We start from the raw sequence: 20573 nt of genomic DNA on the forward strand, positions 1-20573 counted from the left end.
TAATGGTTTTGGAGGAAGCATTATGCATTGTCGTTCTGTTTTTTTTTTTTTTTTTAATCAATTTTGTTGTAGAGTTGCGCTACACTTGTGATATCCAGTCCTGGAAAGAGTGGCAACTGTCTTGAATGTTTTCCTCTTGTGAATAAACTTTCACAAATGATTGGTTTTGATGGAAACAGCATCACAATAGCTGAAAGCTCCCAAGCAGCAAACTGCCAAAACTTCTATAAAACTTTTTTTTTCTGCTCCATAGAGGTGGCCACACTTGTGAGGCTCAACTAATCAAGTGTATTTCATTAGCAGCAATTGGCTGCTAATTGCCCTCTTAAGGTGCGCTTAAGTTTTTCACACACTGCTTCTGAATCGTGGCTTAATTTTTTAGATAAATAATGACATCGTTTATTTGTCATGTTTTGTATTTCATCTGAAGTTACATGTAACTAATTTGAAGACATGCCTAGGACCAGATTATTTGTTGCATGTCCCGATACAGAAAAAGATGAAACCTTAAAAGGGGCTGTACTTTATTTTATGATGGCTATGCTTGTGGTAAAATGTTTAGTTTTCAAAGGATACCTTTTCTGTCATAAACTACTCACATAAAGTGTGTTATGATGATAAATAACATAGATGGGCTTAAGGTTTGCAGCCAGCAAAGTTGCTACAACTAACTGTATGTTAGCTTGTAAAATCATGCTCCACTATTTCTCCACACATGCATGATGCAAGAAATCCCCGATGTAGGAAATACTTCTGGTATTAATTCAAGAAACATGCATGAACAAATGCTTAACATTAAAACTATTAAATTACACTTGTCCATGTGTCACAACAAATTCATATTTCATTACTATCAGATAATAAACCAGATACAAGATTCCATTATTTTGTTAATGTTGTATTGTTATAATTATCCACAATAACAGTGACACAGACAATTCCAATTTATTAGATGTCCCTTTATTGCTAATCTAGATATTAACTATTATATTGCTATATAAATAGGATATAAGCATTCCTGTGTTTGCAACCCGGTAGAGCAAAATCAAAAAAATGTGGCAAACACTAATTCAAGCTGATATCAGCACTCTTTTCCCCTTTCATTCATTATGCCACATAAGTCTCTTGGCTTCTGTCCTTTACAGAAGGACTCTCTTTTCCCTCTATTTAAAATTCAAGATTTAACTTGCCCCTAATGCACTCCAACAAATCAGTAGACCTAAAACTGCTGCCTTCCTTTTTAATGCACATTGGAGCAAATCACTAATCATCATGCCCTTTATCAACTAAATTAGCTACACCTGTAGTGCGATACCACAACTTTCTCCAGCATTGCCAGCACAATGAGTCCAGTGTGATTCACAGTAATGATGATCAGTTTGGGGGTACTGCATTCATGAATGATTATGGGGTTCATCCCAATGGCTGGTCATTAATCCCCAGTAGAACCTGCTCCAAATTGCATTCTACTTTTTATTGGATCTAGAAGTTTCTGCCTCAAGATTGTAGGAAATAAGAAAAAAGCCACTTGCAGCTTTCATTTTAAGATGGACTAATTCTGAAACTTAAAAAGCTAAATATTTGCCAATTGCCAATGCAATGTAAAAAATGTTTTCATATCGCCAATTTTCTTTATTGGTATTCAGCTGATATGTCAACTCAATTATTAATACCTGACGGGGGTGATGGCTATTTGATATGACTATAAGAAACTAAAGAAGAGATGGAACAAACACCCTTTAACCATGTCATGTTGACACTGCATAATTTGTCCAACAGCGGGGTGCTCTACAGCACCACGAGTCAGACAGCACATTATTCACAACTTGTTGTGGCAATAAAACATTGTTATTAATTATTACAAAACATTAATATAAATTAGATTGTTATAATATCTTGTTAAAGTCTCATAATAACTACAAAAAACAAAAGTTAAGGAAATCTGTTCATGTTTTTTTCCCTTGAAGCTTTAACCGTCTTTTTTCCAATTCTCTGAGAAGTCGGAGAATTCAATAGCTTATCTGGAGCTGATACTGCAGGACTAATTCAACCATTTAATTGGAGACGTATATGGTGTGGAAGTGGTTGTGGAAAGGGGAAAACAGCAAGTGAGAGCAAAACAAACGACCTATTAGATATTTCATGGTCTCTAACTTCTGCTGTCACATTAAACTACGAGCTTTAATTCACTGGGTTAAATATTCCGATTTTTGTCTAACATCTTAGTTTCATAACTACATAAACACTGTGACCTATAGTGTGTTATGAAGGTGCAGATTTAAGATACCACAGAAAAACCAATGGAAGAAGGTGAAATAATTAATAATATGTATATGATATACATGTACTAAGAATCGTGGCCCATTTTAAGTACTTTTTCTGGTTCACCTTTTCTTCAAAGCACTGCATCACTTAGATTTTTGTAATAACTGCAGAAAGGTGAACCCTCTGTTCAATAAATATAATGGCTGAAGTACATTACACAGACCTTTTCCTTTCATTCCTTTTTCCCCACACATGCATGCATAGATTTGTTAGTTTTACATATCTGTAACTGGCCAAAGCAGTGAAAACTGAAACAATATAAAAATCAAGAGAATTTAGCCAAAAAACTTGATCTAATTAGTATTAATCTACAAGGTATCTGAAGGGACACAAGTTATTAAACTAATCTCTCACTTTTTCTTTTGCTCTCTCAAACTAATTCAAGATAAGAACATAAGATTAGGGTTTAAATCACAGCAGGGGGTGAAAAAAATCACCTCTTTGTCCCCAGGCGTAGTAAAGGCTTATTTTGACACACTGTAAACAAAGAGGAACGAGTTGTGTAGTGTTTAAAAATGCAAATGTTCACTTAAGATTAAGTTATTGCTCCTGTTACACCACACTCATGTATCATGCACACACCCACACTCAGAGAGAGACAAATGCAAACATGCATGTGTGCTTAGCGTTGCTCTTATTGGAAATTTTCTAAATGTCATTTCCTCTGATCATTTCCATGTGGACATTCACAGCATTACCTAAATCCAGGGTAATGCAACCTCACTGACAGCAAATGCCCGAGCTGCTAGTTTTTTGGGCTGTATGGCAAGATCCATAACCTGTTTGTGAAAGAAAACAGATTTTTCCAAGAATCAAAGCAACAGCTTGAGCTTTAATGTTTTTCAGATGAAGGAAGGTGGACTGAACCTCACTCCATCTGATTTATAAAATTCAAGTCACATTGACTCCAAGGCTAGGATATTGGTTTTATGTTGGAGGACAAGCTACCAATGCCATTGTGACAAACACAAAGCAGGGACACATTTCAGCTGTGTACATTTGGAGATATGCAGCCCTGTTCTGTCAGGTACGTCGGAGTATTAGTACACATTACACAATGTTGCCAAAAAAGAGGAATGTTGGGATTTTCAGGGTACGGTGCATGTGCTTAGCATTGCTCTAATTCACAGTCCTCTCGGATTATTCCTGTATGGACAGTAATGACCCAGCTGTTCCTACACTGACCAAAATAATAGGACTTTAAATGAAGGTATTAACGTTCCTCTTTCCAACACTCTTCCACAGCTTTTCACAAAACTGAGTTTACAACGTGCGTCTGAAAGAACTGAATTCCAAACCTTTTCCCTGCACAGGAGTGATGTCTCCTTGATACTAGAAAAAAAATTGCACCACACAATACACACCGCTTTTCTTTCCCAAGCCACTCTACTGTATTTTTTCCAGATCAATGAGAAAAAGAGATTGTCCTAAAGAGCCATTGTACATTTTCTATACCATCTGTGAAAATGACACACAGACTGAGTTCTTCCTCTGCATCTCAGTAAGCAGCTATTGCAAATGTTTATCAGGCCAAAAAAGATCAAATTTGTTAATGGAACTGGGTCACAAACAGCCACTTATTCATATTGTCAAATACATATTTAAAACACTTACAGGTCGAAAAAGGGAGAAGTGCAGTAAATTGTTTTGAATTTAATTTTTAAAAAGTGGCTAATTTAGTGTAATAAACTGATAGTTTTGCTACTTTGTGTTGCCAAACTGTGCGAAACTGTAGTTTTCAGAAATTATATTTTCTCCATACAAGATTACCATTTCCAGTGCTTGATAAAAAACTATATCTCAGGCTGTAATCATCAAAATCTTTTTAGTTTTTACACATATGCAGCATGCATCCAGTCCATACAGTACTTTGGCTTGGGCGGGTCGATCGTGGCTCAAAGAGTTGGCAGTTCGTCTTGTAACCGGAAGGTTGCCGGTTCGAGCCCCGGCTCGGACAGTCTCGGTCGTTGTGTGCTTGGGCAAGACACTTCACCTGCCGCCTACTGGTGACGGCCAGAGGGGGCTTCTGTCAGTCTGCCCCAGGGCAGCTGTGGCTACAACTGTAGCTCGCCTCCACCAGTGTGTGAATGTGAGAGTGAATGAATAGTGGAATCGTAAAGCGCTTTGAGGGCCCCGAAAAGCGCTATATAAATGCAATCCCTTATTATTATTATTATCTTGACTGATAGTATAGTAGTAGTAGTATAGTAGGCAGCACAGTGGCACGGTGGTTAGCACTGTTGCCGCACAGCAAGAAGGTCCTGAGTTCAATTCCACCATCAGGCCGGGGACTTTCTGTGTGGAGTTTGCATGTTCTCCCCGTGTTTGCGTGGGTTCTCTCCGGGTACTCCGGCTTCCTCCCACCGTCCAAAGACATGCAACTTGTGGGGATAGGTTAATTGGATAATCCAAATTGCCACTAGGTGTGAATGTGCGAGTGAATGTGAGTGTGAATGGTTGTCTGTCCCTATGTGTTAGCCCTGCGACAGACTGGCGACCTGTCCAGGGTGTACCCTGCCTCTCGCCCTATGACAGCTGGGATAGGCTCCAGCGCCCCCCGCGACCCTGAAAAGGATAAGCGGAAGCGAATGGATGGATGGATGGATGGATGGATGGATGGATGATAGTATAGTCAATTTAGATTAGCACAAAGGTGAATCCAACACAGCCTAGTGTTACTATTGAAAACAGCAGATGTCATGAGGTTTTTTTTTCCAATTTAAAACTGGTCACAGTGTACTTTCTTCTTCAATTTAATTCTTAAGTGCCATCATTTGCAGTGTGGTTCTGTTAAACTGCAACAAAGATTAATGTCCCTCTAAACTGAAGCGCACACACACACACACACACACACACACACACACACACACACACACACACACACACACACACACCTGCAAACAAAATCTCTTCACAGGTGAGCTGTGTACTGCTTAGCATTCGACTCGTCTACTCATATGTCCACATGTGGCTATTTGTTCAACAGAAGATGGACCCAATGCAATCAAATGCCTCTCTGCTCATTCTTTGGGGAGAGACAGCAGACCAAATTGGATTCACTGACAAATAAAATTTTGGCTGAAGACAGGGTATTTGTTAGGCAGTGGGTCAGAAATCACCGAAGCACTGTGTAGACTGACATGCACACAGATTATTCTTAAAACTCAGCCGCACATGTCCCTGTAATTAAAATACTGTAGAATGTTTAATGCCTCAAGAAATCACCCCATATTATATTTATATATAAAAAAAAATCCACATGTGATTTGAATTAAGCTTCTCTTTAGATAAATCAAATAAATAACACATAGGCAAAGACATGCATTTAAGATTGAAGCACGCAGATGCTTATTAGCATAAGCATGTGGATAAGAAAAAGATAGCTTGAAGCCATTCATGGCTCTGTTATGCTTCTAGTAATGTCCCTTGAGTCAGCTCAATTGGGGCTGAAGACCATTGGTTTGAAGTAAGAAAGCCTGAGCTTATCAGAACTCTGGTCCCTGCTCCTTGTTCCCTAATTGAGGCTAGCAGCTCAAGGCCACTTTAGCTGCTACTAGCATAATACACCCAATTTTCACAGACTGCATTGTGGCTAATGCATGTGCTGGGCTTTTTACCAAGAAGAGACAGATACCGAATACAACTATGTGCTCTCTAGTTTTGATTAGCATCATTTCTTTACTATCTATCTATCTATCTCTCTTTTTTTTTTAAGTTTATTCTTTTACCGAACTGCGTTGTCCATTCGTGAAACAGTGAGGTAGGCTGCCAGGTTTGCTGTGTAGGACGAACACACGATAAGGGTGAAAAGCCACCAGCTGCCCATGACGATACGGAGAGCCACTGATCCCAGGATGGAGTCACTTCCTGTTGTGGTACAGACAGAAGCACAGAGTTAAAAACTACAAAATAAGTCTTTGCCTTGCACCAGGTTTGGTTTCAAATAATCACTACTGCCATGATTGATTTATCAGGTCATTCTTTCCTCAATTACAAAAATTGGCCAATTTAATTTTCAAAGTGATGTACTGTACTCAAATTGCTTGTGACATTGAGTTTCATTTCAAAGAATATTTGTGGTTGTTTTTCTGTATCACAAATAAAACAAGACGTAGTGAAAAAACCAAACCAAACCCATAAAATGTTTCAGGTTTTTCAAACATGTTGCTGATAAAAATCAAAAAATGCAACCCATTATAGTACATTATAATACTGCTGAAATATATAGATTCTGCTTTACAAAGCAATCACTGTGATTATGTTATAAGAGAGCCATATGATAATACCTTATGTAATGACTCTATTTTTTTTTTACCAATATGATTTTAAGATATTTTTTTTATTTTCTAAAGCAATTGTACTCAAAAATTGTGCTAATATTTGCATAAAACACCAGAGAAGCTGTCTGCATGGTGATTCTGTATAATTACTGTAAGATTTAATAATTTACTTTCCCGAGAGCTTTGTGTATTCAAAACCATCTACCCTGAAATGCTACTGTTTTTTTTTTAAATTTTCCCAAAGAACACGCTACTCATTAAAATTCATCCTTCTTTTTTCACCCACATCTTTAATCCTGGCTTTTCCTTGTTTTCCTTGAGGTTAAGAGACTGGTTCATCACATTAGCTTTGGTATCATCAGTATTTCTTCTGTCATACCAACACATTCTCTGCAAAACAGTCCTGAAACAGCTTTTGAGGTGCATGAGAAAAATGTCAGCACAAATTCTAATTTTGAAGTGTAAAGCCACAGAAATGCCATCTGAATGATTCAGGAATATGAAATGTAATGAAAACATATTTGTCTAAAAGTGTCACCATCAACACAACTGCACCCTTATGACATCTCGGAAAAGGAAGAAAAAAAGCCCAAAAAATCTGGGGCCTTGTCAGATGCATAGCACTGCGGCATCAGTCATTTTTATTACATACAGCTTTGATTTGTTGAGGTCACTGAATGTGAAATGTGGCTCTGGAAACTTTACTGGATTTTACCCCACTGCAATGGTCCACTGTGGTACAGTCTCTTTCATCTTAGAAACAAATTGATTAAACCCTTTATTCATAAGGAAATTGTGTTAGTTTAATTTGTTCTCCTAGACAGTTTCAGATAATTTTCTACCTTGGTCTGACCTCCTTTTGGAACAAAAGAAGTGTAGTCCCTGCTTGAAAAAGGCAGTGATAAAAGTCAGCATGTCTGGGCGTAGATAGTCCATTGTGCACCGAACATACAACAAAAACCAGCCAAGTGTTGGCATATCATTATAAAATCAGTGGGGGGATATGATTGCCAAGTTTATGCACTCTGACAATGGCACACTATGCATCAGCAGTCAGATCCGTATCAAAGTGACCTACGTCATCCCCAAGAAAAAAATGCAATCCACTTGACTCAAACAAAAAGTGGCAACGTTGGAACATGAGCCAGAAATGAGGGAGAGGCAGAAAAAAGGAGAGGAATTTAGCTTATCTTGAAATATAGTGGGTGTTGGGTTAAAAAAGGCTCACGGGCAGTGTGCCAGACTTTGACAGATGCAGCTGAGGCTTTAACATCAGTTGCTGAAGTAGTCATTTATCCACAGCGGACATACCTGGATCTCCACCAGATCTAAAGATGGGATGCTCTCTTTGTCAAGGGCACCTTTAGAAAATGCTAAGGTGGGCGCTGTGCCCCAGACTGACTCACTACTGAATCAGCATTTTCTCTACACAGACCGTAGACATTAACATATGTTCTTCACTTGATTTGACTTTTTCATTGTGCTCTTTTGTCATTAATCCCTTAAAGCATTTTAATTGTTTTTCGTGACTTGTTCTATTTCATGTCAGGTTTCACATTCAAAACTGTCTGACTGGTGGGTTTCACTGATATGCCACTGAAGGCTAAATACAGACAGGTTTTCATACAGTCACTATGGAACAAAAACCTGCAATGCCTTGACTCTTTGTTATGACAAATACTGTTCAGGATGTGCAATTGCTGTTTTTGGATGTTGTCATTGACTAACACAAACTCTATTACCCACCTTGTTGCACAAAAGCACCGTAGACAATCCAGATAGCACTCTGAAGCGAAGTGGAAACGGTAGGTGGTGGATGACCGGCTGTATTGTTCTGGCAGCGCACTGCCTGGATGCGCCTGAGCAGGAAGATCATGATGCCCACCACAGGGATGGCTGCAGCTATGCATGCCCAGACTGCCAGATCAAATGGTGCGAGTAAAGAAAAAATGTTGATCTTTTCTTCTGACTTGTGCATCAAAATTCCCACTGAGTAATCCAGGTAGCGTTTGCTGAAATCAACCACGCTCTCACGCTCTGGCGTGATGGTGATTGCTGATACTGCCAAGTCAGCACGCTGTGAACAAAGAACAATACGTTTCCATTTTCAGTAACTTTCTAACATTCTATTTTAAATCAACAGAGGAGATAATTACACTGTCATATGTTGTTAGGTATCAGAAACAAATCTAGTTAACTTGACCTGCATTAATTAGTGAATCTTTTCTCAACACTTAGGAGATTAGATTGGCTTGTGTGTCTGTAAAATCATTTGCCTGTGTATATAAAAGGCCTCCAAGCTTGAATCTAATATGTACACTGACACAGGAATTATCCTTTCTGACAGTGTGAAAACCTTGCGTCTTATTCTCTAGACAAACCATTAGCGTGGTGTTTCTGTGACACTGCTCCAAATGGAGGGGCTGAATTGGAAGGATATTTGTTATGTGCCATCTTTTCATTCTTCACAATAACACTGATAAACCTCAAGAACCTCTTTCAGTCCACATTTTCAATTTAAAAATGGAAAAAAAAGAGACAGGAATTTGCTATCATCTCAACTCAAGTCCTCACTTAGACAATTTCTCTCTGCCAATTCGTGCCCTCAGCAGAAGAAAAACCAGAATCTTTTGTAATGATGACATGAAACGTCCATCATAACTAACCTGCTACATTGCTGAATAGTCTGTATGGTTATTGTGTGTTATTGTAGCATTGAAAATGTTCCTTCTGCATTTAACAAGTCACACAGCTCACTCAGATAAACAGTTGAATTAAGTAATAACGTGTATCATGCTGTCATATACCGAATACAAGACTCTAAGAAAGTTTATAAAGACACTATGTACAGTGCGCAATATATATACACTTCTGCCTTTATTAAATTGAATCCATTATTATTATGAATCATAACAGTATTTGTCAGGGATCCATTCCAACAGCAGTATTCAGACCCATTCAATCAAACTGGGATGACACCGACTACAAAAAAAAGAAAAGTTTGTTTGATTCTTTCTTTCTCTCTTTCTTTTTCTTTTTTTTATTACTAAGCCTCATTATTAGGTTTCTATTTCAGAGCAAAATAAAAATGGCATGACTCCCAGAAAAAATTATTTGGACTGAAATCTGGACATTGATTGAGTGAGATAAAAAGTAAAACCCACTAACCTTGCCAATGAGCTCTCCAATCATGCCATTCCAGGATCCATTAGGGAGTGCTGAGCCATACTTCCCATCTCCAACTTGGTAGATATCATACTTGAAGCCCAGGATCTTAGCGAGGGCATCTAGCACATCGATGGAGAAACCCTTGTATCTCTTGGGTTGGCCCAGAATATTTTCTGCCACCATCACAAAAGGTTCTTCCTGTTTGAAACAATATTGTGTCATATAGTAAATGAGCTTTTAGGTAATCTGCTACTAATGTTAGCATAATCTTGAGAAAAGTGTGAATTTTATCTCCACGGCCATGGATTTAGACTTAAACTTTGAAAAGACTAGAGTATGTGTGTGTGTGTGTGTGTGTGTGTGCTTAATGACAGGAATGTCATTTATCAAAATGCACCAAAATCCCCTAAGGGACAGATTGGCAACTGAAGCGAGGACACAGTCAGTCATCTTAAGAACAGCAGGGTGACACCTTTATGAAGAGCTTTTGGGTGATCTACTTTAATCTTAATAAAATAGTTTCCTTAGCAACTGTTGACCCGTAACACATGGCGCCATGACAAATGCTATGGGTCATCAATGTGGAAATTGCTATTCTGAATTTATTGCACCGACTCCTGGTTCTTCTTTATGGGTTGAAAGTGTCAGGGCAGAATTAAATGGGTGAAGGTGGAATAAGGCGAGCTGAGAAAAACAGGAGGGGGACAGGTAAGGAGGGGTGGTTGGGGCTGGGGCAAATGACTTGATTAAGTGACACTGCCAGGAAAGAGCTTAGCTGAACTCATGTGAATGAATAAGCTGCAGGTAAATCATGTGTGAAAAAGAGGAAAAATGGAGACTGAGGAGGTGGAGAAGTGACTGAGGGGGAGGACAAGGTTAGAGACTTCGCTTGTCATATTCTAGTAGCAGTCTAAGAAAAGCCGCTGCAGCGTAGGACTGATGCTTAGCAGGCTTCTGCTGTGCTACATTCTCAGGACAAGACAGAGAGCACGACTTAATATTTCACTTTGAAACAGAGAAAATGTGCAGTGTCCTCTCTCATAATGATTATAATGACTGAAATAAATACTTTGAGTAAAAAAATATTCATTGTACCCCTTTCTGTATATTATGCTGAATGTTTAGCAAACTGCCGCACGTGATAGCAGAGGTTCGGTTAAAAGGTTCAGCTTAAAAACATGACTTTACTAGCCGAGGGATCAAGTTTCACTAATCTGTTTGTTCTGTTGTATTTAGTTTATGTTGAAATTCAAGCTTTAAAGAAATATGCAGTGTTGTGTATCATGTAAATAAAGTTTTTGCTTCATGCTGTGCACACGAGACATTTGATCTAACCTGGAAAAGAAAATATTTATTGCAAAAATAGAATAAAAGCCACACAAATTGCAGTTAATTATCAACAGCAAACTTTATGATGTAAACCCCAGGTAATGTCAAAAACATGTAGGGTTAATGTATGAATATCTGAAAAAAATGCAGCAAAACTGTGCTAGTGTATGTGCTACAGAAACACTGATGCTTAATTTGTGGGTAAAAAGAAAAAACTAACAAATGTGTTTGCTTATATTTTGGTGTTTCTTTCTCAGATATTTGCCTACGCAGTTCAAGTGTTAATAGATTCGCTGTACTCCCACAACTTACCAGTAATGTTACAATCTTGAGTGTTACTCCATGCATACCACTTTCTATCCGATTCTCCTTTAGGCTACCATTCAAACCACGAGTGGAGTCCCAGGTTGCCAGCTAATAAGGAGAAAGAGAAATAAGACAGATGAGGAAAAAATAAGAACTTATCAGGTAGCAAGCCTCTAAAGAACAGCTCTGTAATATATTTATTACAGGTAGAACAGAATAAAAACCAAGCATGAGAGCTGAAGTGTTTGTATTGAAGTATAGTGTTGTTTCCCTGCAATGATAATCATAACTCAGTCGCCAAATGCCTACATTAATATGTAAACTGGTTTGATATTAAATTCCTATGTTTTCAACTACAAATGTATTGGCACACACACACAAAGAAAGTGGCAATAAGAATGAAGATGCAAGCAAAATGAATACGATGGGGATATTTTATGCACTTTGTGCTCATCATGTGGAAAATTTGAGAATAAAAACAAAACAGATAAACAGAATTTCAAACCCATCACTTTTTAGTTTGCGTCTCGAGTCTAAGATATCGCTTGACTTTAAAACTCTCATTCCACGCTATCAACTTTTTGAGCCACACCTCACGTCTGTGAGTCTAGTGTTTGTTAAATTCTTAATCAGTGCTGCTAGCTGGACAAGAATTCTCAAGGATCCGACGTGTCATTTGGAGTGGTCTTTGAGATTTGAGCTGACAGGACAAGAATGGTAGCCCACGGTCAGACAACAGACCTTTTTTGCCAACAGCACATCGAGCTCCAGCGAAAACATTAAAAAAGCAGTATGCTATAGAAAGTATGCAAAAGTCACTCATACTATAGTTTTGTTAGATTAGTCTATTTAAAATATAGTAAAGCATATATGAGTTTTATTTTATTCCAACATTTATTTTAAATCATTATTTTAGCTTAAATTTTTTTTAATTTCAAAGAAGATTTTTTTAAAAATGTTTTTAAGCATTTAGTTAGCTTATTCCACCTAACCTCGCTCAGTGGATGCTGAGCCAGCAGATGATAACACTATAATGAACACAAATGTAACCGGCAAATCTTATGCCAAAGAAAACTGTCACATGCTGAAGAGACAGTGAGACCCCTTGCAATCCAGGCCCATCTGTGTGCTCAAATCAAAAGGATTTTGAAACTCTTCCTCAGTTGTTTGATCATTGTCCAAACTGCTACATAGAACATGTGAGCACCAATGGTCTTTCTCTGTTTCATATAAACATACATAAGGCGTGTTTGAGTATTAAAATATGATTATATTAGTGTAATAAAGTGTGCGTTAATAATCTTATCTTAGGTGTTATTTTGTATCTGTTGTCTATTGTTCTTGCAATGTTCTGTTTGACTAAATGTTTTATAAGAAAAACAAAATGAAGAAAAAAGTTACTTACACCATTCACAAATGCAAACTTAAAATTACAAACAACAACACCATCAAGAGAAAGCAACAATTACTGCAGACAAATAAGGGAGCAACAAAAGCATTCATCTGTGAATAAAAAGCAAGTATCTGAGGCAATCACAGAGGCTTTGATAAAACATCACAAGTGCATTTCATTATCAGCTGGATCTTTTGTTCTTCACAGCCCATCTGCAGAGCATGCAAGTTTACAAATTCTCATTGCTATGTATAGCTTTACTGCAAAATGATCGATGAAATGAATCATGCTTGTAGCACATCAGCTTCTGTTGGTATGTGAACAGTTTTCTCCTCCTGCAGGATTCCACTAATGAATTGTGACTTCTAAGCACAGTCAAGGATCATGGATGACTGTTTGTGTTTAGTCACATATGTGTGACTAAAATGTCATTTCTTGCATTAAATCATGTTTTGTTGGAAATATATGAAGCTTACAAAGGTTATGAGCATAGCTCTGAAAGCATGTATTCAACACTTCTACTGTAATAGTCAACTTGTTCAAGTTCATGGTGGATAACGGTGGATCAAAGATGGATCAGACTTGTTCGAGTCCATCAGTCCACACCCTATCTCCAGTTCATGTTTTGAGACACCCCCCTAAGCCTCTTTCTTTCTGAGATGCACCAGTCAAACTCACATTTGTCCATTTGTCTCGCATCCAACATGCTGAGTGGGAGAACAGACGTTATTCGCCTCATATATAAGTGGTAATAATGCTTTGGATCATCGGAGTATACAACTGGCTTGCATGTTTGTGTTTCTAAGTGTGTGCTGGGGCAAAATGTCAGTCTGCATTGCTTGCTTCACAGGGGTCTATTTTCTCCATGAGCAGCTTTGCCCTCAGTGAAAAACACTGAGCAATCTGTGCTCTGTAAACTGAAGAACACTAAAGAGGAACACTTCTACTTCACAGAGCTTTGCACACCAGCATGCCACCAGGAAGGTCACAAACAATATATATGGCAAAGCCACACTCCTTGCATCTGAAAGAGTAACAAATGAATGAACACACGGTGGCCTTTGATTACCAGCTTTGAAAAGTCACTTGTAGGTTAAAAATTGCTTTACTAGAACATAATAATGCAATCTGTCTGCAACAAATAAAGGAAATGTGATGAGATTTCCGAGGATGTGACAGTGAAAAAGGATGGGTATTTATGTCAAGAGAGGATGTATTACAAAAAAAATGTTTTTTGTTGTTTGATTTTTGTTGTTTAATGTGAAATGACTTTTTCCCTGCTCCTTCGAGCTCTTCCTTTGATTAGGGTTTAACTTTTTCTAAAGTCTTTGCATCGCTAAGCATTTAGTCACACGTTACAGGACTTTTGAATGAATGAACAAATCTTCTATCTGAGGCTAATGTTCACCTTGTAAATATAATTTTTTTGCTAATTTCATTTTGGACTGCAGATCTTATGATGGAAGTCCGATCCCTATTCAGTCTATGGGAGGAAATCCAAGAATTCACGGGGAATAAATTCCACAAAGAAACAACTGGGAAAATTACGATGTCGCTGAGGGAAACAAATCTTAATTAAGAGTGTCTTGTTAAATGTAACAACGCTTTAATTTGACAATGAGGTACATGTTTGCTCTAATAAAAAGTTCAAGTAGGGCACACACATCTCTGAAAATGTCATGCAATTTCCGCCTCATTCTCGAGGAGAGGCTATGTTGATAGTCAAGTGTATGTCAAGTATGTGAGAAGACAGAAAGCACAGCTGCTACTGAAGTATGAATTCATAGATTGAAAAATAAATAAAGCTGAAAATAATCAGTAAAACCATTTCAAATAGTTAAAATTGATATGTATTCCTTGACAACACTGTATCTAATTTCATGAATAGACACCAAAGAGAATTATAATATTATATGAAGGTGAGCCATAGATGTTTCTTTGCATAATAATAAGGTAGTACTAACCACTTTTTAGTACTAACCTCCCATTTCAAGTTTTTTTTATGATACAACAATACAATTATGTGAAAAAATAAAGATCAACCTAACCTGCTTCCTGTGAATGGATTTCTCCTGAACGGCAATTGAACAAACTAAGATGATGGTTTATACCACCGGCAATTTTTAATCGCGATGATATGTACTTTTCTTAGAAGACCTCTCCTACAATTTTAAAGCAGTCCTTTTACTTGTGCTATTTATTTAAGTTCAAACAAAGTCACATGTGTTAAATTATTTGGAAGGTGTATGCTTTGTTTGGAGGATATTGTGCAAATGAGAATGCTCTAAACCATTTAAAAAGTCACAACAAAAACAGGCTGCTATTTAGCTAATGGTCATGATGCTCAATAGATTTAAATAATCATCTGTAATATTGCTCAGTAAATGCCAATGACTATTTGAAAACAACAAAAGGATGGCAGTCAGACAGCTCTCCTTTCACAGCGCCACTACTGTCTCAATTATTGGATGGTCTAAAAAAACTAACAGAGAGCATTTGGTTCCATTTTATGGAAACTTTTAAATGTTCATCATTATGGACAGGGAACTACAGTTTGAGCTAGTTGCAGCTATTCTGCCTGTCCTTTTGCTAGTTTAGTGAGCCAAGTGCTTACATATTGACAAGCTCATCATACAAGAAAGCTTCTTATTGACCCACAATCTTTGTGTGACTCATCATATGAGTATGCCTACCCCAGTCACTGCTTGTGTCAGGTGAGCCTTTCTAGGTGTCCTTGAATCAACCGTTCTTATTAAATACATTTAATGCCATACTGTAGTACTGTGCAAAAGTATTAAGTCACCCCTAATTTCTATATATTTTTTTGCTTTATGACGCATGACCTGAGAGATGTATCTGGGTCTTCAGTTAATTCATCTTCTGTTCATTGAAGCCTTATCAGAAATGGTCTAAGTGAAATTGGGGCTGTTATGCAGCCAAGTTATGAACAAACAGAAACAAAGAGAAAGGCTGAAATGTGCCAGATTACACACAAACTGGGCGGGAAATAAGCGGCGACTGGTGTTGAATCCAAACTTGATTCAAATTGTCCTCAATATGTACAGAGGAGTTCAGGACAGACGTCTAGTAGGAAAGTGCTGTCAGATATTGATCCACCACACGTTATCATCAAGAAAGTTTCAGATTGGCAACAGCTTCATTTTTCAGGATGATAATGATCCCATAAACACTGCCAGTGTAGGAAAAGCATGCTGGGATAGGAAAGCGCATAATAGAACGCTATCAGTCAGAAGTCTGGAGAATTCCACCTGCATCCTTAAAGAAACGTCAACTGTGACAAGGACTAAAGGTGGCCAAACCAAATACTGACTGAAATTTTGCCTTACATACTATATTCCCATTTTTTTAAAAAGTCCATCAATCCATTTTCTTCAGCACATCAGATTCAAGGGCTGGAGCCTATCCTAGAAGACTATTTTAGAGGGGGGTACACCCTGGAAAGATTGCTAGTCTGTTGCAAGGCTAAAAAAATGCACCAAAACTGTTTGATTTCTGTTATTAAAATACTGCTCCAAAAACTTGGTGCTTCCTACTTTTTATACATTTAGTTGATTTGATTTGATTTGATTTGATATACCGGTACCTTTATTAGTCCCACAAGGGGAAATTTCATAAGGCTGCCGACCTATTGCACGCAATGGCGGCGCCATCTTACCCTCCGACCATACATATATTACAATATAATATATATAATATATAAATAACAAAATGTAAATGTAAATAATTTAATGGATAAAAAACACACTGTGTCAGAGCACACAATAAAAGTCACAGGGTAATTGAAGCTGCACTGGTTATTGTAGCTACAATTCACATTTCAAAATTTAAGAAAGGTAAATTGATAGAGCAAGCTAATAGCATTTGTAATTATATACTGCCATTCAACTCAAAACCCAAACAGATGTTAATGCACCAGTGCCCTGACAGTACCGACAAGAGTTATCCCTGCTGCAAAAGTTTCTCTGTAATAAGTACTCACACATGTGTTGTCATGGTTTGTCTGTACAAATGGACACAATACTTATTTATTTTTAATGTTCCATTTTACCTTCTCCATCCCAGAGGAAAACACTGGAGTGGGACTGGCTCTGTTATCTCTAATCATCAGCACTACAGTGAAAAATAAGCTAGCCATTTAAATTAGCCAAGAAAAGAGACATCTTATCTGTCCTGATATACTAAAAATGAGGTTGGCAGACATGGCGCCAGTCTATCACTCTAACCTCTAATAAGCAACATGAAGCAGGATTTAGTCTGTAAAACTGTGTCAGACAGTGGAAAAAAAGAAATGAAGGGGAATAGAAACGAACAAAACGGAAAAGGAAGAAGAAATACAAAATGAAAATGAGTTCACCCCATTTCTGAATAGAAATCATTGCCTTAAGAAAACCAGAAGTAAAATAAAAGCACTCAGTGATCAGTTTTTCTCCCTGTTATTTGCTATTCATGCATTTATACTAAGACTTTTAATACAATGTACAGTGTGTGCCACAGTAGTTTGATGAGTGCAGTTATTCAAGCAGCAGTATAACCCTTCCTCTCTTTTTATATGAATTATTATAGTAAACGACTACATACAAAAGGTGAAGAAAGGCAGATCCATTGAGTCACTGTATACAGTGTCGACTTTAAAAATACTGTGAACATATGATGGTGTGACATGCAAATTTGCAGGCTAACGTAAAACGTAGGGCACTGGTTCTGTTTTCAACTCATTAAATTTACTGAAAAGTGAACAAAGAGCAGATGATTTTGCACATTTAAAATCATATCACCGGTTATAAGGGTGTTAACATTTGTTCAGTATTATTTTTATGATGGATTGAAGCATGTAAGAGAAAATACATTCAGGGATGAAGAGAATATCATCCACTTTTCATCCAATTATTTGAGACTCTCAGAAGGATTTACTTTTGTCAGCACAGTGTGGCAGTCAGACAAGCATAAGTGGGTACAGACAGTTTTAATGCTTTTCTTTTATGCAGACACTTGTGAGAAAAGGCAATTTGCACATGATAACAGTTGCACAAGTTACAGGATTACAATGCTTCTGTGATTTATTTATTTCTGACTATGCAACTTTACCAAACTAAATAAATTGGATATGGTTAATGGAGCTTCAGTAAGCTGTTAATTTATCAATCAATTGTCAACTGAGGATTTTCAGCATTAACAGGTGTCTGGCACTGCTTACAGGGGCCTGTGATTGAACGTATGTAAAAAAAAACAAAAACTTAATTATTACTTTCCATATGTAATAATTATCTGGTGAGACCACAGACCCAGCAAAAATAATTAATTTTAATTGGCCCAGAAGTACATTATGATATAACATTTAAAATAAAGGTTACCTAATTTGCGTTTTAGTTTGTGAAATGATCTTTATCCACCTGTGGGTTACAACCAAAGTAGGTACAGGAGATTGGAAAACCAGCACAGGAGCCAGAAAGTGAGTTTCCCAAAGCTAGACATCTCAGAGCCTGGCAAATGAATCGCTAGATCAACAGCCCTATCAACCCCCTGTAGATCTATTGTTGGAAAGAGAGACGTGCCCTTTAGAGACTATTTAATGTCATTTCTGCCTCATGGGTCTATGAGAAATAGGGTTGAGGATGAATAAATCAGCGATCAATAAATGCCTGCTTTTTAGATGGCCGTGCAACAAGCCACATTAGAGCTCATGTGAACCTACTATCTACTATCATGAATATCAAAAGTCACAACATTAAAGGGTGATTTTATCCAGACTAAGCGACTGATTTAACAAAGGGAAATACACCTGGATCCCTGGTGTCTAAGCTTGGCTTGGTCAATGCAACGTTGCCAGATTTGGCCGGATTATGTGCGCACAGACTCGGTCTGATATGGTGCAAAGACTGCTCCAGTTAGCAGCACTTGGGTAGGTTTTAGAAAAGTGTTGGCAACTAGAAGTGTTAACATGTACTTTCTTCTGAATCTGGTGCATTTTTACTTAAATCTGCCAAGAAGCTAGTCTCCAGACATACCAGATTATAACTGCTGATGAAAAAGTCGTTTTAGTATCCTGGGGAGGAGTTTAAAACATGCATGTACTGTACTGTAATAACCAGCCAAATTACCAGATTCAGCAAATGCTGTGCATTTACATTGTAGCAAACTGAACTCCTGTTAGGACTCAAAACGTTTTTAGATTAAAGTATGTTCGTAATATCTTCTAGCTTGGAATCTAGCTCCCAACAAACATTTCTTAGGCCGCCATATCATAGATTATTTTCATTGCAAAATAGGACAGTTAGGAACAGTGTCAACGGGAACATCAGCACTAGCTGCTGCATGTTATAGTTCCATGACTAACACTGCAACCATAAAATTAAATGAAGAGAATTCAAAGCAGCCCTTTTAAGAGACTATCAAGCAGATATACAGTAATATTAAATGTAGGGTAATATTTTTAGTTTAAGTGTGTTAAAAAGTGGTTCCGAATAATACATTAACACCAGCGCTGTTGCTGTAGACACATTCGCGAATAACTACTGCATGATACATGCAAGATAGTGGCTTGAAGGAATAATTACATTCAAATGAATTGACTTTTCTCTATGAGAGCTTCGTGTAAGCTGGAAGTCATTAGCAATATCTGCTTATAGACGAGCTGACACATCAATAAGAGCAAACTGGGAAACCAAAACAACAACAACAACAACAGCATCGATCACTCTGCATCAGTTCTAGATGGTGGAGAAAACTCACAGTAGCCATCCAGGAAATAGTATTTCAGTCTTCATTACAGTTTCTAACCAGAAAGACGCCTCATCTAAGACCTATCAGGCTGGGAAGAAAATGGACTGAATGCAGATAAATGATGATGGAAAGGGAGGAAACCAGGGCTGAAAAATGAGCAGAAAGGGTTAGTGAAGAAGGGAAGAAGTGACCAGATTGAGGGAAGGATGAGCAGGATGGGAAATGAGAAGAAAGGATAAAAGGGAAGTAAAAGGGACAGAATGGGGATGGCTGGCAAGGGTGGAGAGGGGTTGGCATGGACTCACTTTTACACCCAACTTGGGAAAGAAAAAGTACAGCAAAAACAGGAACCTGCATCATATTGCAGAGGCATTCTAGTGTGGTATAATAATTAGTGTCGTACAGAAAGAGAGTGGAGCGGTAGATGAATTCATGTCTGTTTTCTCAGAGTAAATGGTTCTGCCAGCTAGTGAACACACCGGGAACACACTGAATGCAGCTGGCACCCCATTATCTGACCTTGCTGTCCCCATTATCTGGCCTTGCTGTCCCCTTGTGCCTCTAATGATTTTGAGATATAAGCGTCCACATGTTAGCTTGCTCTCTGGCCTCTGTTCTATGTTTGCCTGGCTGTATGCTTGAAGGTTTCTGAGATTCAACAAGGATCTCAGACAGATAAACAGGCTGTACAGTGCATGTTTATTATGGAGTGCACAGTGTGTATATATGTTCCTCTGGGTGTCTGTCCTCCTAGCTAATGCTAATGACCACATTATGATGAATTGGCTCCATGATTTCTGTTAGGCTGAGTGGTGATTAAATCTTCATTACCGCTTCTGGTCAGTCCTGCTCTACATAGATTGCCAAGAAACTCAATTCCTCTTCATTCAAGAAGAAGCCCCTGACTGAATCAGGACAAACAGCGACAAACAAATTACAGCTAAGAAAGGAGAGCACAAATAATGCTCTCAATCTCTCACTTCAGCTCTACACCGTCGCAAAGATCAAACAAGTTTTGCAGTAAAAAGTCC

General features: G+C 37.9%; 1 protein-coding gene across 5 annotated transcripts in view; it reads right to left on the reverse strand.

Moving 5' to 3' along the window:
• grid1a (glutamate receptor, ionotropic, delta 1a) overlaps window positions 1-20573 on the reverse strand; it is a 282018-nt gene that overhangs the window by 9321 nt on the left and 252124 nt on the right. For all 5 annotated transcript variants that reach the window (XM_026189417.2, XM_080288038.1, XM_026189415.2 and 2 more), the window contains exons 9-12: window positions 11415-11516; window positions 9774-9971; window positions 8352-8682; window positions 6054-6192 (exon numbers count right to left, since the gene is read on the reverse strand). In XM_026189417.2, coding sequence (XP_026045202.1) covers window positions 6054-6192; window positions 8352-8682; window positions 9774-9971; window positions 11415-11516 — 770 coding nt within the window. The remainder of the gene's footprint in view (window positions 1-6053; window positions 6193-8351; window positions 8683-9773; window positions 9972-11414; window positions 11517-20573) is intronic.

Source organism: Astatotilapia calliptera, chromosome 13 (assembly GCF_964374335.1).
Source record: "Astatotilapia calliptera chromosome 13, fAstCal68.1, whole genome shotgun sequence".
In the NCBI taxonomy this organism is placed as follows: domain Eukaryota; kingdom Metazoa; phylum Chordata; class Actinopteri; order Cichliformes; family Cichlidae; genus Astatotilapia; species Astatotilapia calliptera.